We start from the raw sequence: 13,361 nt of genomic DNA on the forward strand, positions 1-13,361 counted from the left end.
TAAGTGTTATTTCCTAATTGCTTATGCCTCAAAAGTATAGAAAATGGCTATTATTCCCCACAAACTTTGCTTTTGTGACCAGGACAGTGATATTTCAAAATATCACTATTTCCAATGGGAAAACGGGCAAATGTGTCTTTTTGTTCACATAAAGTCAGAAAAAAACAACAAATGAATCCAAATTAACATGTATTTATACTAAAGTAGTACAAAAATGACTACAAAAGATTTAGAAGCGAGTAGTTTTTCGAGATTTACGATTATACTGTAAATACAGTATGTGAACGAAAAGACACACATTTGCCCATTTTCCCATTGGAAATAGTGATATTTTGAAATATCACTGTCCTGGTCACAAAAGCAAAGTTTGTGGGGAATAATAGCCATTTTCCATACTTTTGAGGCATAAGCAATTAGGAAATAACACTTACTACCCAGGAACAAAAAAAATAAATACATTTGTTACATGGTGTAATGAATTGTCTGCTAGTTAGAAGGATATCTAAATTATTTAAACGTCCATAATCCCAGTCTTATCCCATGCTGGAGTGCCAGAAAGGCTTGTCACTTTTTTTTGTCAAATTGTAAAACATGGGATAACAGTCAAGTTACTGCGTCCATAGCAGCACACAAGAGACCGACACAATGTTTTATTCAAAACATTTGAATTAAACATAAGAAAGCAGTGAGTTGGTAGTAGTGCATATGTTTGGATATTTTTTGACCAGTTTAATTTAATAACAAAGGGGCAAGTTTCTTATGGAGCGTACTGTATTGTTTTAAACAACTGATTGATTGATTATAATAAGTAAACAGCAGAACAACTGTAGAGACAAATACATAAGTGTGTTCTACTAATTACACACCAAAACTGGATAAGGTTATGTTTTGCTAGAAGGAAAATAGTTCTAATTCGGTATCTGGTTTAAAGCACTTTTGTCCCATGATCTTATAAAATCTAGTCTTAACATCTGTTTTCAAACATGAAACAAATTATTTACAAATTATTTTCATATATAATTATTTTTATAATTAATCATCTCTGAATTTTACATAATCTAAAAGCACTCCGTTCTAACATGAAAAAACACAGATCTCGGTAACCCCAGTCCTTTATAACTGACTGATTTAGTCCAAGTTACGGTACGAAAAAGCAGGTTATTCACAGCATGTCCAGGTGTTAGACAGGCAACATGTTTTATAGAAGTGCATAACATGTCCGTCATCTATGTGTAATTAAACAATCAACTGCTTTTGGACTGGATTCATTTGTTTAATTAATAAAATGTAGAACAGAACTGGACAAAGACCTGGACTAAATGGACCACTTTGCCCATCCCACTGCTAAATCAGGGGATATTGTCCTTACATTACACCCTTGTGTATATTACACATACCTGATAAAAGTAGGGGTTTGGTTCAGACTCTCCAACACCATTAAAATCTTCCACATTGATAAGCTGGAAGTCATAGGCAAGCCCAGCGTTGGCTGATCTGAACTCAGGCAGCAGCTGAACGTGGGGTAGGTTTCCCAGTTGTTTGTAACGCCAGTTGTAAAGGTTGCACAAGCTGCAAAAAAACACAGATTCCTGTTGCACATGTCTGTATCTCAGTAAATCCCTCCTGCACCCCTGCCAAAGGCTGAAATGTTTCTAGGTCATAATGCCAACAGCCTGCATATCACTTTAATATTAATATGGGTTTGTACCAATATACAACAACCTCATGAAGTGTCATACAGGTTATAATGTTTCGTTACAACAATTACACCATGTGGTCACGTTCTATTAAATATTTGTTACACTATGGTATACAAAATTGCAGTCATGACTTGGGAATTACCAAAACAATGTTATTTTCGGACTTGGTTTTGGAATTTTTTACCTTGCTCTCGCTCTGCCCTGAGCATCCAAATCAACGGTTGGTACTCCCAGACGAACAAACCTCGTGAACAGCGACTGCTCCATATTGGAGTATTTCTGGAAAGCCATGTTTTTAATAACTGGGGGCAGCTGGTGGTGGTCACCGATCATAATCCACCTCTTCAGCCTACTGAAGCCATCCTCTGGGTTCTAGAGAGAAAAGGTATTATGAAAATAAATCACACACCTTTAACAGAATACAGTATATACTGCAAACATGCTTATTTTCACCAACAATTACATGCACAGGTCACTAGGCTGTGCTGCAGCTTTTAAATATTGCATGGCAGATTTGTTCATGCCACAAAAGCTTGAAGAACAGTTGACTCATACCCCATAACATCTGTGTGATTAAAACATTATCCGCAGGAAGACCTTTACAGTGGTTTCTACATAAAACTTGCATTGCCTGGAAATGCACTTTATCCACACTAGTTCAGACTACAATTGCGTTCTTCTTAAACTGATTGCTACACTATACATTACAGACAGCCAAGAAAAACATACCATAGAAAGGTGCAAATGGTTCAAATATTTGTTTCTCTTAAATGCCCTCATAATAAAACAGGTTCACAATAATTTATAGATACAAGGGGAAAACATGTATATGTATTCTGTGATGGCCTGGTAAATATTGCTGACTCTCATTAAATGTTATTTACAAACTGTTAAGCAGTATCAAACTTCCGTAACATTCTGTTTACAATTAGCTTTTTATTAGTGATGTGTTACCTGCAGGAGCAGTGGAATGAATGTTTCAATCTCAAGAATCTGAGCTGCTTCTTCCATTAGGATGTTGTCATACTGATTTATAAAAAAACAACAAATAAAAAACAACATTAACAGTGAATAAAATCTCCCCCCCCCGCATGTTAGTCTTCACTACGCGCTTGTCAACAACACAATATAGGATATTTTGACTACAGTTTTTAAAAATGAGCTATTGTTTTGACTTTCCTCTTGGGGACTTTTTCCTAACACTACCATCAGGTGGTTAAATTATTTTGTTGCTCTAATTAAAAAATAAATGAAGCTTTTCTGTTGATGTAAGTGCATTTAAAATATTACAAAAGTACATGGCTGTGCTTCTGTTACCTTAAATCCCAGCTCAACTAGGTCATGACGTTTCAAGGCAGCGTGCGTACAGGTCATGGCTATAATCTTTGCTTCTTTTACCAGGAGATACTTGGACCTATCCAGTCCGCTGCGCAGAAGTTCAAATGCTCTGAATTCCTAGAGGAAAGCAAATTCTTCAAATTACACAAACATTTTACCTACTAAAATTAACATGATTTTGAGGTGATGTGAGGGTGACAACTGAAATAAATAAATACAAAATAAATAAAATATTTCTGTAAAAATAATAAATGTATTTTATTATGTAACATGATCACATTATACTAAAGTAAACCAAGGTAGAGTTAAAAAGCAATACATGAGTGTTTAAATTGTCTATAGAAGACTTTTCTCTGAATCTGAAAGTATTTGGTGGTTTGTACCTGAATAAAAACGTTGTGGCTGAAAAAACAGGTTACACTGAAATCGTATTGTTACAGAAAACAAGTTTCTAGCTGTGCCAAACTGGTTTTCCATAACACTACTATGACTTTGCATTGATATACACTACACGAGACAAAGGTAAAGCGACCCTTTTGCTAGCAACCCTAGTTAGTATTATGTAAAATGTTCAATAGAGTAGTCAAATTACTCTGGCAAGGATATGTATGTTTGTCATCGAAAATATCTATAAATAACTGAATACAGCTGCTAACACCCTAAAATCACAAGATATTATCTCATCTAGGGGGTTCTAGTAGTTTACCTGCAATATCTATTATCGCTATCGGCCGATATGTGTAGCTAACCATCAGCTATCGGTATCGGTCAAGAAAATCTTTATCGGTGCACCCCTAATTTCATCCTTTGCTATCACCTATGGGAATTATGTAATTCTTCGATTTAGGACCTTTACATTATCCTACATAAACCGTTACTGCTGTCCGTTTGCCTTTTTTTTCCTGGCAGGAATAGACTAACCATCTGCAACTCGTCCCCTTTTGCAAATTCAGTTAGAAAACACTTAAGATTAATACACTCTTGTGATTCACTCTGGTCAATGAAATGCCACTTTATGTTCCTGTATTCCACAGTACCTTTTAAAAGGTTAGTAACACAATATGTTTAACACAACCAAATGTGATCAACTGTATGTTATCCTGACTAAGCCTTTTGCTGCCATACCAAGAGTGAGAGTTCACCCCATTGAAAATAGTCTCCTCTTTCATAATAATACATGTGAAATAAGGTCAACTCCTTAAAAGGACTTAAAAAAAAAAAAAAAAACTCAATAATCATTGTTATGAATAAAAAAGCCATGCACTGAATGCAGTACAGCCATATCTATAAATTGATAATTTGACAGATGGACCCCCTTCATGCTTTTAATTATTTAAAAAAAACATTTTTACACATGTATTAATAAATGCTTCTTCCATATGTGCCATTCCTTTTCCTTACGTGGTTTGTCAAAATGTAACCCTTTTTTTTTTTTTTTTTTTTTTTTACCAGCTAGGCAAATTCACAGTATATTCGGTAATGTAGAAAAACAGCACAATACTAATAGATGCAGGAATAATCACTCTGAATGTCCACAGTCCTTGCCATACATGCAAGACGAAAACAATGCGATCTCTCAAACCACTCAACTACAGTATGCACTCATTTAAAGACATGTGAAAAAGCCAAAGTGCAATTCTAGCTCAGGAAAAAAAAGGTCTGGACCAATTCCAAATACCAACACTCCAGCTGGGGGAGTGTTCTGTCAAAGAAAATGCCAATTTTAATGACATTTGAACTCTCTCTTTCTGGATAGATGAACCTAGACAAAAATCTTTTTAAAGCACTCTTTTTAAAGCAATCTTTTAAAGCAATCTTTTTAAAGCAATCTTTTAAGGCTTTCCAACAATAAAATAATTAAATTGGCAGAAGAGGAAGCACCCCTGCTGGTCCACCTGAGTTGGAATGAGACAAATATTTTTCAATTTAAGCAGGACTGACGTACCTCCAGCTGAGTGAATATTTTCTTTATGTGCCTGAAGCAACCTTCAGCAATGTCCATATCTTCTTCATAGGATTGTCCTTTAAAGACAGGCTGTGGTGCATTCGAGAAGTACTTGTGGAAAGGAAAATGCCTGGAAACGTCCTGAACATCAACCTGCTTTCCAGGTTTGGCTTTTACTTTGCTGAGGTACTCCTCCCAGCGAGACATCACCTGGAATAAAGAGATGGGAAAGAGAGAAGGGAGTGTCACTAGAATGTAGAAGTTTTCAATAAAGAGACACCAGATTATTTAGGGTATCAAATGGCAAGTTACACTAGTAAATATGACATCAAAGGGTAAGTTCTACTAGTAAATAGGACATCAGAGGGCAAGTTATACTAGTAAATAGCATTCCCCTGGAAGTACAACGTAATTAAGGCTTGAACTTTTCTTTTTATTTTTTGTTTTTATTATTTTCCAAATCGCTATCCAATTTATTATTTATAATAAATTATTTCTAAAAAAAAATATTATTTTCCAAATGTTAATTAGTAGTTGTTAAGCTGTCTCTGAATCCTACTAAAAGGGAAAAAACTATCAATTAAAGACTGGGTTTAAGATCATTTTTATCTTTGCTACATATAAAGGAAATTTTAAATGATTAACTTGCTAACAGCGTACACTCCGTACTGGGTATCTTATGCTGAAAAAAGTCTGTCAAGATAATTCTGAACGAGTGAAAAAAACAATTGCACAACCATAAACTATGCGACTGCAAGAATGAAATGCAATTAGAATCATAATTAATGTAATGGGTCACGTCTGTTTGAAATAAACAGTAAGCTAATAAGAATCCAGCTCAGTCAAGATATGAAGGTAAAAAGAAGTGACATTGTTTTGTAATTAACAGCTTTTTCTAAGTTTAATTAGGAACAGAATTGGCTGAGAATAAGTTTAAAGGGAAGTCACATGATCAAAAATAAGCGCCGAAAACATCAATCCCTAAATGTAACAAAGTATTGTGGATATATGAAAAAGGATCTGTACGTGCAGAGGTTAAAACAACATGGTACCGAAACAGTTAATAGTAGTTTTACTGGATTCCACCTGTAACGGCAATCAGATTAAATTAAAAAAAATAAATAAAATCAAAAACATTTTGGCACCAGTAAAGAACCAAGACCATATTGCATATTTTAAAGAGTATAAAAATAGCTGGTATAATAAATGGCTCAGAATATGCCACTCTGTGCATGGAGAGGGCTTATAATTTATAGTGCTGTCCTACAGTTGCAGAAACCCTGTCATGTATGAATGGCTGCTATGCCAATAATTACACTCCAAGTTCAAGGCTGCATTGTACCAAACCAAATACATAACAGACATTAAACTGGACTGGATGAGTGATCTAGAATCTTACCTTTCATTCTGGATGTTCTTTGCCAAAATACCTTTCTTTGGTCATAAATTCTGCACATAATCTCTGTAGCATGTTTTATTGCTGCTCAATTCCAATGCCTTTCTAATTAGAGGAAATGCAGAAACTCGAGCCAACATTCAGCCGATTTAAAGACTTTTTTCATGTTCTCTGGTAATAAACTAGTATATTTTAACTATTTAATCACTGGAGACTTACACACAGTGTCTAGAAAAGATAACCACACTCAAAAACAGCAGACCAGTAAGAAGTGAAGGGTTAACTAGATATATTCCAATACAAAGTCACAAGGTGATGAGACTTATATTAGAATATATGTGGATACTATATCTGGATACCAAATACATGGATGTTGGGAATTGTATTACACATAACAAAGTTAATTGGTGCTGGGACCTGGAATGCATTTCAGTAGCAGAAGTACCAACAACATAAACATAAATTAATACAGAGGACGTTTTACACATTCCTCTACTGTTGATTTTAAAACACATGCTCCCTTGAGAAAAGCATGAAACATACCAAAGCATTTTGAAAATAAATATATATATATATATATTCATATTCATATATATGAATATTGACTATTAATAACCTTGACCTTTTAAGAGGTTATTGCATTTTCAGCATACTAGTACACATTGTGCTTTTGCAGTGTGCTACGTTTCCAAAATCTAATACCCATATGACAGAGAAAGACAGATTGCTGATGCATTTGTTGACCAGGCTTACATGTTTCTTTAGTTTTACTTGAATTTTAAAGCTTACAATCTGTTAACAAGGCAGAACACATGTGAATAAATAGTACACCATTTTACATTTTGTTTAAAATGTTTTACTCTTTACACCATTATACAAGTTTACCAGGCTTTTGCCATAGTTACCATAGTTTACCCTGGTTTGCCATGTAATATGCTTTTATCATACCTCACTATTACCTATGCTTAAATTACACTTTTCTATGCTCTTACTGGGGTAAACTTGTTTACACCAGAAGGGTGGGTTATATGCAGCATGGGACTCGTTCTGAATGCCTTTGATAATTTTCCAATCCACTGGTGTGCTGCTGAAATTCAGAACGGAGCTGCGCTTCACTAGTACAAACAATACCACCACCAATGGATATTTTACAACAACTTTAAAATGCCTGAAATAATTTCAGATTTCTATTGTTTTTATTTGGACCCCGATTTCCTGGAGAACGAGTTTAGGACAGGAATGCCAGTTACCCATCTACCGGCATGTGACTTCTCTAAAAAGACAGTTGCTAGAGGCCATAAAAAGAGATTGAAATGAATGCACGTCTAAGCATAATCTGTTGACAATGAAAGTAAAGATCTGCCAGGTATACTAATCCCTACGTGCATTTATTTTATGTACACATTTTATTGCTATTTATTTTAAAAAAAATCACTTTTGGTATTAAAAAAAATAAATAAAAATATTGAATAATCGTTTGTGGTATTCGTTTTTATTTGCCTTAGGAGGATGTACTTACATTTACTGGGACATCCTTATACAGCGAATAAAAACCGTATACTACGAACGATCATGCAGTTTCCTCTATACAAGGGAATTTTATACCAAGCAGCATAATTGTTTCTGAGACAGGAAAATAACGAAACACATTAAAAACAGCTGCTAGTACAATTTATATGTGTGATTGCACCACCTAGTGCTGTACATCTCTATGTGTCAACCTCTTACTTGATACAAGTAGAAATGGCCAGCTGTCTCACAAGTGTAGGAAACATCTCCTGGCACATTAAGGCTCTCCTGAAGCCGTCCCACCTCCCTCAGAAGCTCCAACCTCCGAGCCAGGACATAGTTAACTCGCCCATACCTAAAAGACACAACATTCAGTCTTAGGAAATGATACCCTTTTATTACAATACAGTTAAAACATGAAAAACTGAAATACATTTTTGGTTTTAAATATTTTAGACACGCAATAAACATGAATAAATTGGCTGGCAAGTAAAATACCGTAACCAAGGTGCTTAGGGCATAGTTAATAAGACTTGACTATGTCAAAAGATTCAAATTCCTGTGCTGAGGACTACGTTTAGTTTTTGGTCTCTGCGCATTACTGGTACTCAAAAGACTACTTAATTTTGCAAAAACAAAATTAAATATTGACAATAGTCCCAAATAAATCTATGTAAAGGGATCAAATGAGAGTCAATTAGCTGATGGCTTGAAGTTGGGACTGTCAGACAGTGACAGATAAAGGAATTTAAATTACAAGACTAGGGTATTCATGTATAAAAATAAACTATGCAGTTAAAAACACAGAAAAACAGTATTACCCTAGTTCAATATAATTAAAAATACACAAATCCAGTTAATTCATCAGTTAAAAAAAGGCTTTTCAATCGTACTTATACTTCTGAATTGCATCCTGTGGGGATTTTATGCCTTCTCTAGACTTTTTGGAATGTAATGCTGCTTTCTAGGTGGGCAGAGGGTTTGGCATTCTGGCTAACGCTTTATTTTGGCAACAGGTTCATAAAGCTGTGCAATGGATTATCACTATTACAGCGGCAGAACTGCAGCTAGGGCTGACCCCAGCACTCTGCTTTGTGACTACAGAAATACAAATCAGGCTAAGATAAACATCCAAAGAGTTTCATTAACTGCTGATGGCTTAACTTTACAAGAATGTATCACAGACACAAAAAGAAAATCTTTTAGCCTGCAGTATAGTGTTTCTTAACTGAGTTTACCGTTCTTAGTAACTTTAGCACTGGATACATGATTCTTGGGAAGTAAATAACATAAGCAACACATTGATTGTGTACGGAATAGACGCCAGTGTCACTTTTTGTTATTTAAACTACCAAAGTAACACGAGTATAATCAAATACCTAATGAAACATCCCTACTTCAGACACAGGTGCTGTAAGAGGCCTTTACGTGATTGAAGGGATTTTTAGCTTATCCATCTGTCAATAATCTCTATGGTACTTGAGTTTTGTACACATCCACCTGATCGTTAAGGGGTCAATTTGCCACTGTGGCTTTGCTTGGGCTCAGGAAAACAGTAAGAAACATTGCACAGACATGTTTGATGGAGCTATTTCATATCCCATGCTAAAATTGCATAAAGGCCTAAATAAATTAATCAAAGTAATGTGAAAGTTAAACAAAATGAAAGTAAGCTATAAATATTCACCTGAAGCCTGTTTATCAATAAATAAAGAACAACTTGCAAATGTGTGATCTCGCTGTGAATAGTCTACCGCCCACATTGACAGGTTAAAGAGTAAAGCACATTAGCCAGAACCCAACTGTTTCTGTCATCTTTATGACACATTCCAGACGACAGAAGTTAACCAGAAAGCTGCTGTTATTCCAGAGTGGTAGTTTAGTGTTAAGCCCTACCACCTGCCTAGCTCACCTGCTGAAATCCTTCTCGGTTTCCAGCTCCTCCTCCCCGTGACCCATACGCAGGAGGTGACGCTCGTCTATGTCCAGAGCCATGATCTTCTCAAACAGCTGGTTCAGAGCCTACAGAGATTGACAGGGACAGGGGGAAAGGCACTTTTTAGAAGTGATGACTTACAGCTTCTGGGACAGGAGCCTAGTTTGGCAAGTCATTTGAAAATAAAGCAAAGAGGACAGGGCATTCCCAAATTAGATTAAAGTATTTCCAAACGAGGGGGAAAAAATAAAAAAAACACACACACAGAACGAAATGTAAATACAAGCTGTGCCATCTGACCAACAAGCGGACAGAGTTCCACACAGGTTTGCATTTTGCTACACATGTAATGGTTAATTAAACAGAAATATGCCCTGAATACTTGAATTAAGGCCCCTTTTTTGTTTACAATATCCAGGGAATGTATCAGTTTATATTACAAAATAATAATGAATTCCAGTTTTCTGGGGAAATATCATGAGGATAGAATAAGGATATAAAATAAAACAAACACAATATAATGTGGTTCTCTGTAGCACTTAAACTGAACCAAAAAACAAAAGCTACTAAGTTTATGAAACCCCTACATCTCATTTGACCCCCATTAAAAAAAAAAAAACTTTTCTTTTTAAACTTTTCTTTAACAGTTTACCGTTGGTGTTTATTTGAAACCATTTGTATTTTTACACTACCATTAAATAGTTGTCAAATTAAAATAAAAACAAAATAGTAATTATCAAATACCTCTACATAACTGTAAACTATTGGATGTTCTTAGTTTAATAAGCTTTTGCAAACCTTGGAATGTTTCAGTCAAGGGAAAAAAACAACAACAACAACAACAAAAAAACACACAAAGGGCTGCTGATTATGGGTTATACATTTGAGTTATTTTCTTTATACTTACTTGGTTAGAATGTGTCACTATTAGAGTTCTTTGCTCTGGGAAATTGTGATAGAGATTAGAAATGATCTGCACAGCCACATCAGTTTTTCCTGTACCCGGAGGTCCAACAACCTACACAAATCAAAAAGCATGTTAGGTAATTCCAATGCACTCTATATTACAAACAAAACAGTCGAATATACTTAGGAATATGCATTTAGCATCTAAAAGAACAACCGCTTTTTAAAAGATTCTTAACAGCTGGTAAACTTGTTTTTAAATAAGCACTGCTGCTACTATGACTACCACTACATCATCATTGATTTGGAGGTGTAACACACTCTGAGTTTACAAATCACAAGCTGTTACCCGAACACATCCTCCAGACATCTCAAGCAGTCTGTGAATGAGTAAACTAACTGTGGGACATTACCATGAGCCTGATCTTAACACCACATGGTAGGATCTCATAGTACAAGAAATAAGTCTTGGAGTCAATGTCATGTGGCTTTGCAGCTCACAGAGCATTTATTCTAAAGCTTAAAAGACTTAAGTTTAGAACAGTTTAATATACTTCAGTCAGTATCGTTTAAGGAAAAAAAAAAAAATAATATATATATATATATATATATATATATATATATATATATATATATATATATATATATATATATATATATCTCTTCAGGTTATTTAGATAGTATTATAGGTTTAAGAGGTTTTTTTTTTTTTTGTTTGCAAAATATTAGTACAAACATGGGTAGTCCTCATTGAAAACATTGTTCAGTGAAAGATAGTGGTGTCTGATCTGATGAAGAGCAACAATCCTGTCCAAGTTATATTTAGACAACACATCCTTTTTTTTGTAAAATCAGGCTTTTGTATCTACAGTAGAGGCTGCGGCAGTAGTTCCTCTGCCCTTAAGAGCTATCTGTTAAATGAGACAATTGACAATTGGGAGGAACAGTGTTTCTGAGACTCGAATGAAATGCAAGTTTCTTTTGTCATGTAGTAGTTATAGCTGCTCGTGGAATGTAATAGCTATCAGTACATTCTACTTGTCCTGGTTAAACTGTGTTCACCGTCTTTACTGTGGGGACAAGTTAGATCAGACTAGCCTTCCTCAAAAGTCAACCATCTTTTCCAGTATCAAAGAGACTTCCTCCACATCAGCAACAATCTGAATTAGTTACCATAAAAGTACACAGAGCAATACCAGCCATTGGGTTTACCTGTTAAGATATGTTATATATTGTGAATGTACAATTTAAAGCTGGTAATTGAATAATTGTTTTTAATAGCAACTGAGATGTAATTTAAATCCATTTGAAAACTACACAAAGGTAATCTCAAAATGTACTCTTACCATGGTCAGTCCTGGCTGCATACCTGCACGTATAGCCTCTATTTGTGTAGGTGTGAACTGAATTGTATTGCTGTAATAATAAATAAACCAATATTCACACAAACATACAAGTGGCAAGCAACTGTTATAAATAGTAGCACTCAGAGTTTATACAGCAGCCCGTTAACCCTTTGTAGACTGGATTAGCTTTCTAAATTCCAGGGAAACAGCTTTTATGTTGCTATTATGGAAACACTACCATATCAAAATGCTTCTGTTTCATTTTATTACTACCACATCTTAATCCTGTGAGGGCTTTTTTTTGTTTTCGATTCTAAAATTAAACCACGCCATAAGAGGTCACAACTTCGCAAGAGTTTGCACAGCAAACAACACTTAAACAGGGATGAATGTGATAAACTAAACAGCCTAATATACTTAAGATTATGCGTACAAAATGGGTATATGCAGACATCTAAAAGAATAACTACTTTTTAAAAGGTTCTTAACAGCTGGTTAACTAATTTTTAAATCCATTTCTTTAATAGTTACAGTGTCTAAGTTTCACAACACACTCGCCTTACACTTACGATAACTAGCGATGTTTACATATTTAAAAAAAAGGTTTCTAATGAGAAACAAACAGGTGATATTTAAATATTTACATTATTGGCTAGCAGAGATTCAAAATCTGCTCAGGCATTTAAAAAAAAACCTAACATTTAACGTAATACGTATTTAAATTTAATTAAATATGCAGGGTTTTCCGTTAGTTTTGAAGTATGTGACACTTACAAGGCAGTAGGGGGTACCAATGTCATCAAGGCACATTGTGGTAAGGTAGGAGAGTGTGTGGGGGTGGGTTTCCATCCTCCCACTGGGGGGATTTTGAAATAAGGGATAACAACAGTGCATTATGGCTTCAGCATGGTTTCAGCATGTGCTAGACTAGCAGTGGTCTACTTGTAGTAAATTGACAAAGTACTCCATTAGCGCAATGAAGGAGCTTTATTTCAGCACTGCTCACAGAAAACCCTGTATATGCATGTTTCCTTACCATTTGGGCTGGTTGTATGGGTAAGGTCCTCTGTTTGGAATGACATGAGGTTCAACTATTAAAGTACAATCTTCCTCCTCATCCCCCTCCTCTTCTGCTTTCCTTTTCTTTCCCTTGCCGCTTGTGACAGGGAACTTGATCCTATACAAAACAAACAAGACAGGCATTTATTTTAGACACTTTTTACAGCTGAGCGACAAAGAAGAAAAAAATGTAAAGTGTTTCTCTATGGATTTTAAATGTTTACTT

General features: G+C 35.1%; 1 protein-coding gene across 1 annotated transcript in view; it reads right to left on the reverse strand.

Moving 5' to 3' along the window:
• LOC121324396 (RNA helicase aquarius-like) overlaps positions 1 to 13,361 on the reverse strand; it is a 40,453-nt gene that overhangs the window by 11,606 nt on the left and 15,486 nt on the right. The window contains exons 22-31 of the mRNA XM_041266189.1: positions 13,113 to 13,253; positions 12,077 to 12,146; positions 10,732 to 10,842; positions 9,801 to 9,910; positions 8,108 to 8,243; positions 4,984 to 5,193; positions 3,018 to 3,155; positions 2,655 to 2,726; positions 1,885 to 2,072; positions 1,398 to 1,569 (exon numbers count right to left, since the gene is read on the reverse strand). Coding sequence (XP_041122123.1) covers positions 1,398 to 1,569; positions 1,885 to 2,072; positions 2,655 to 2,726; positions 3,018 to 3,155; positions 4,984 to 5,193; positions 8,108 to 8,243; positions 9,801 to 9,910; positions 10,732 to 10,842; positions 12,077 to 12,146; positions 13,113 to 13,253 — 1,348 coding nt within the window. The remainder of the gene's footprint in view (positions 1 to 1,397; positions 1,570 to 1,884; positions 2,073 to 2,654; positions 2,727 to 3,017; positions 3,156 to 4,983; positions 5,194 to 8,107; positions 8,244 to 9,800; positions 9,911 to 10,731; positions 10,843 to 12,076; positions 12,147 to 13,112; positions 13,254 to 13,361) is intronic.

This window comes from Polyodon spathula, chromosome 12 (assembly GCF_017654505.1).
Source record: "Polyodon spathula isolate WHYD16114869_AA chromosome 12, ASM1765450v1, whole genome shotgun sequence".
NCBI classification, from domain to species: Eukaryota; Metazoa; Chordata; class Actinopteri; order Acipenseriformes; family Polyodontidae; genus Polyodon; species Polyodon spathula.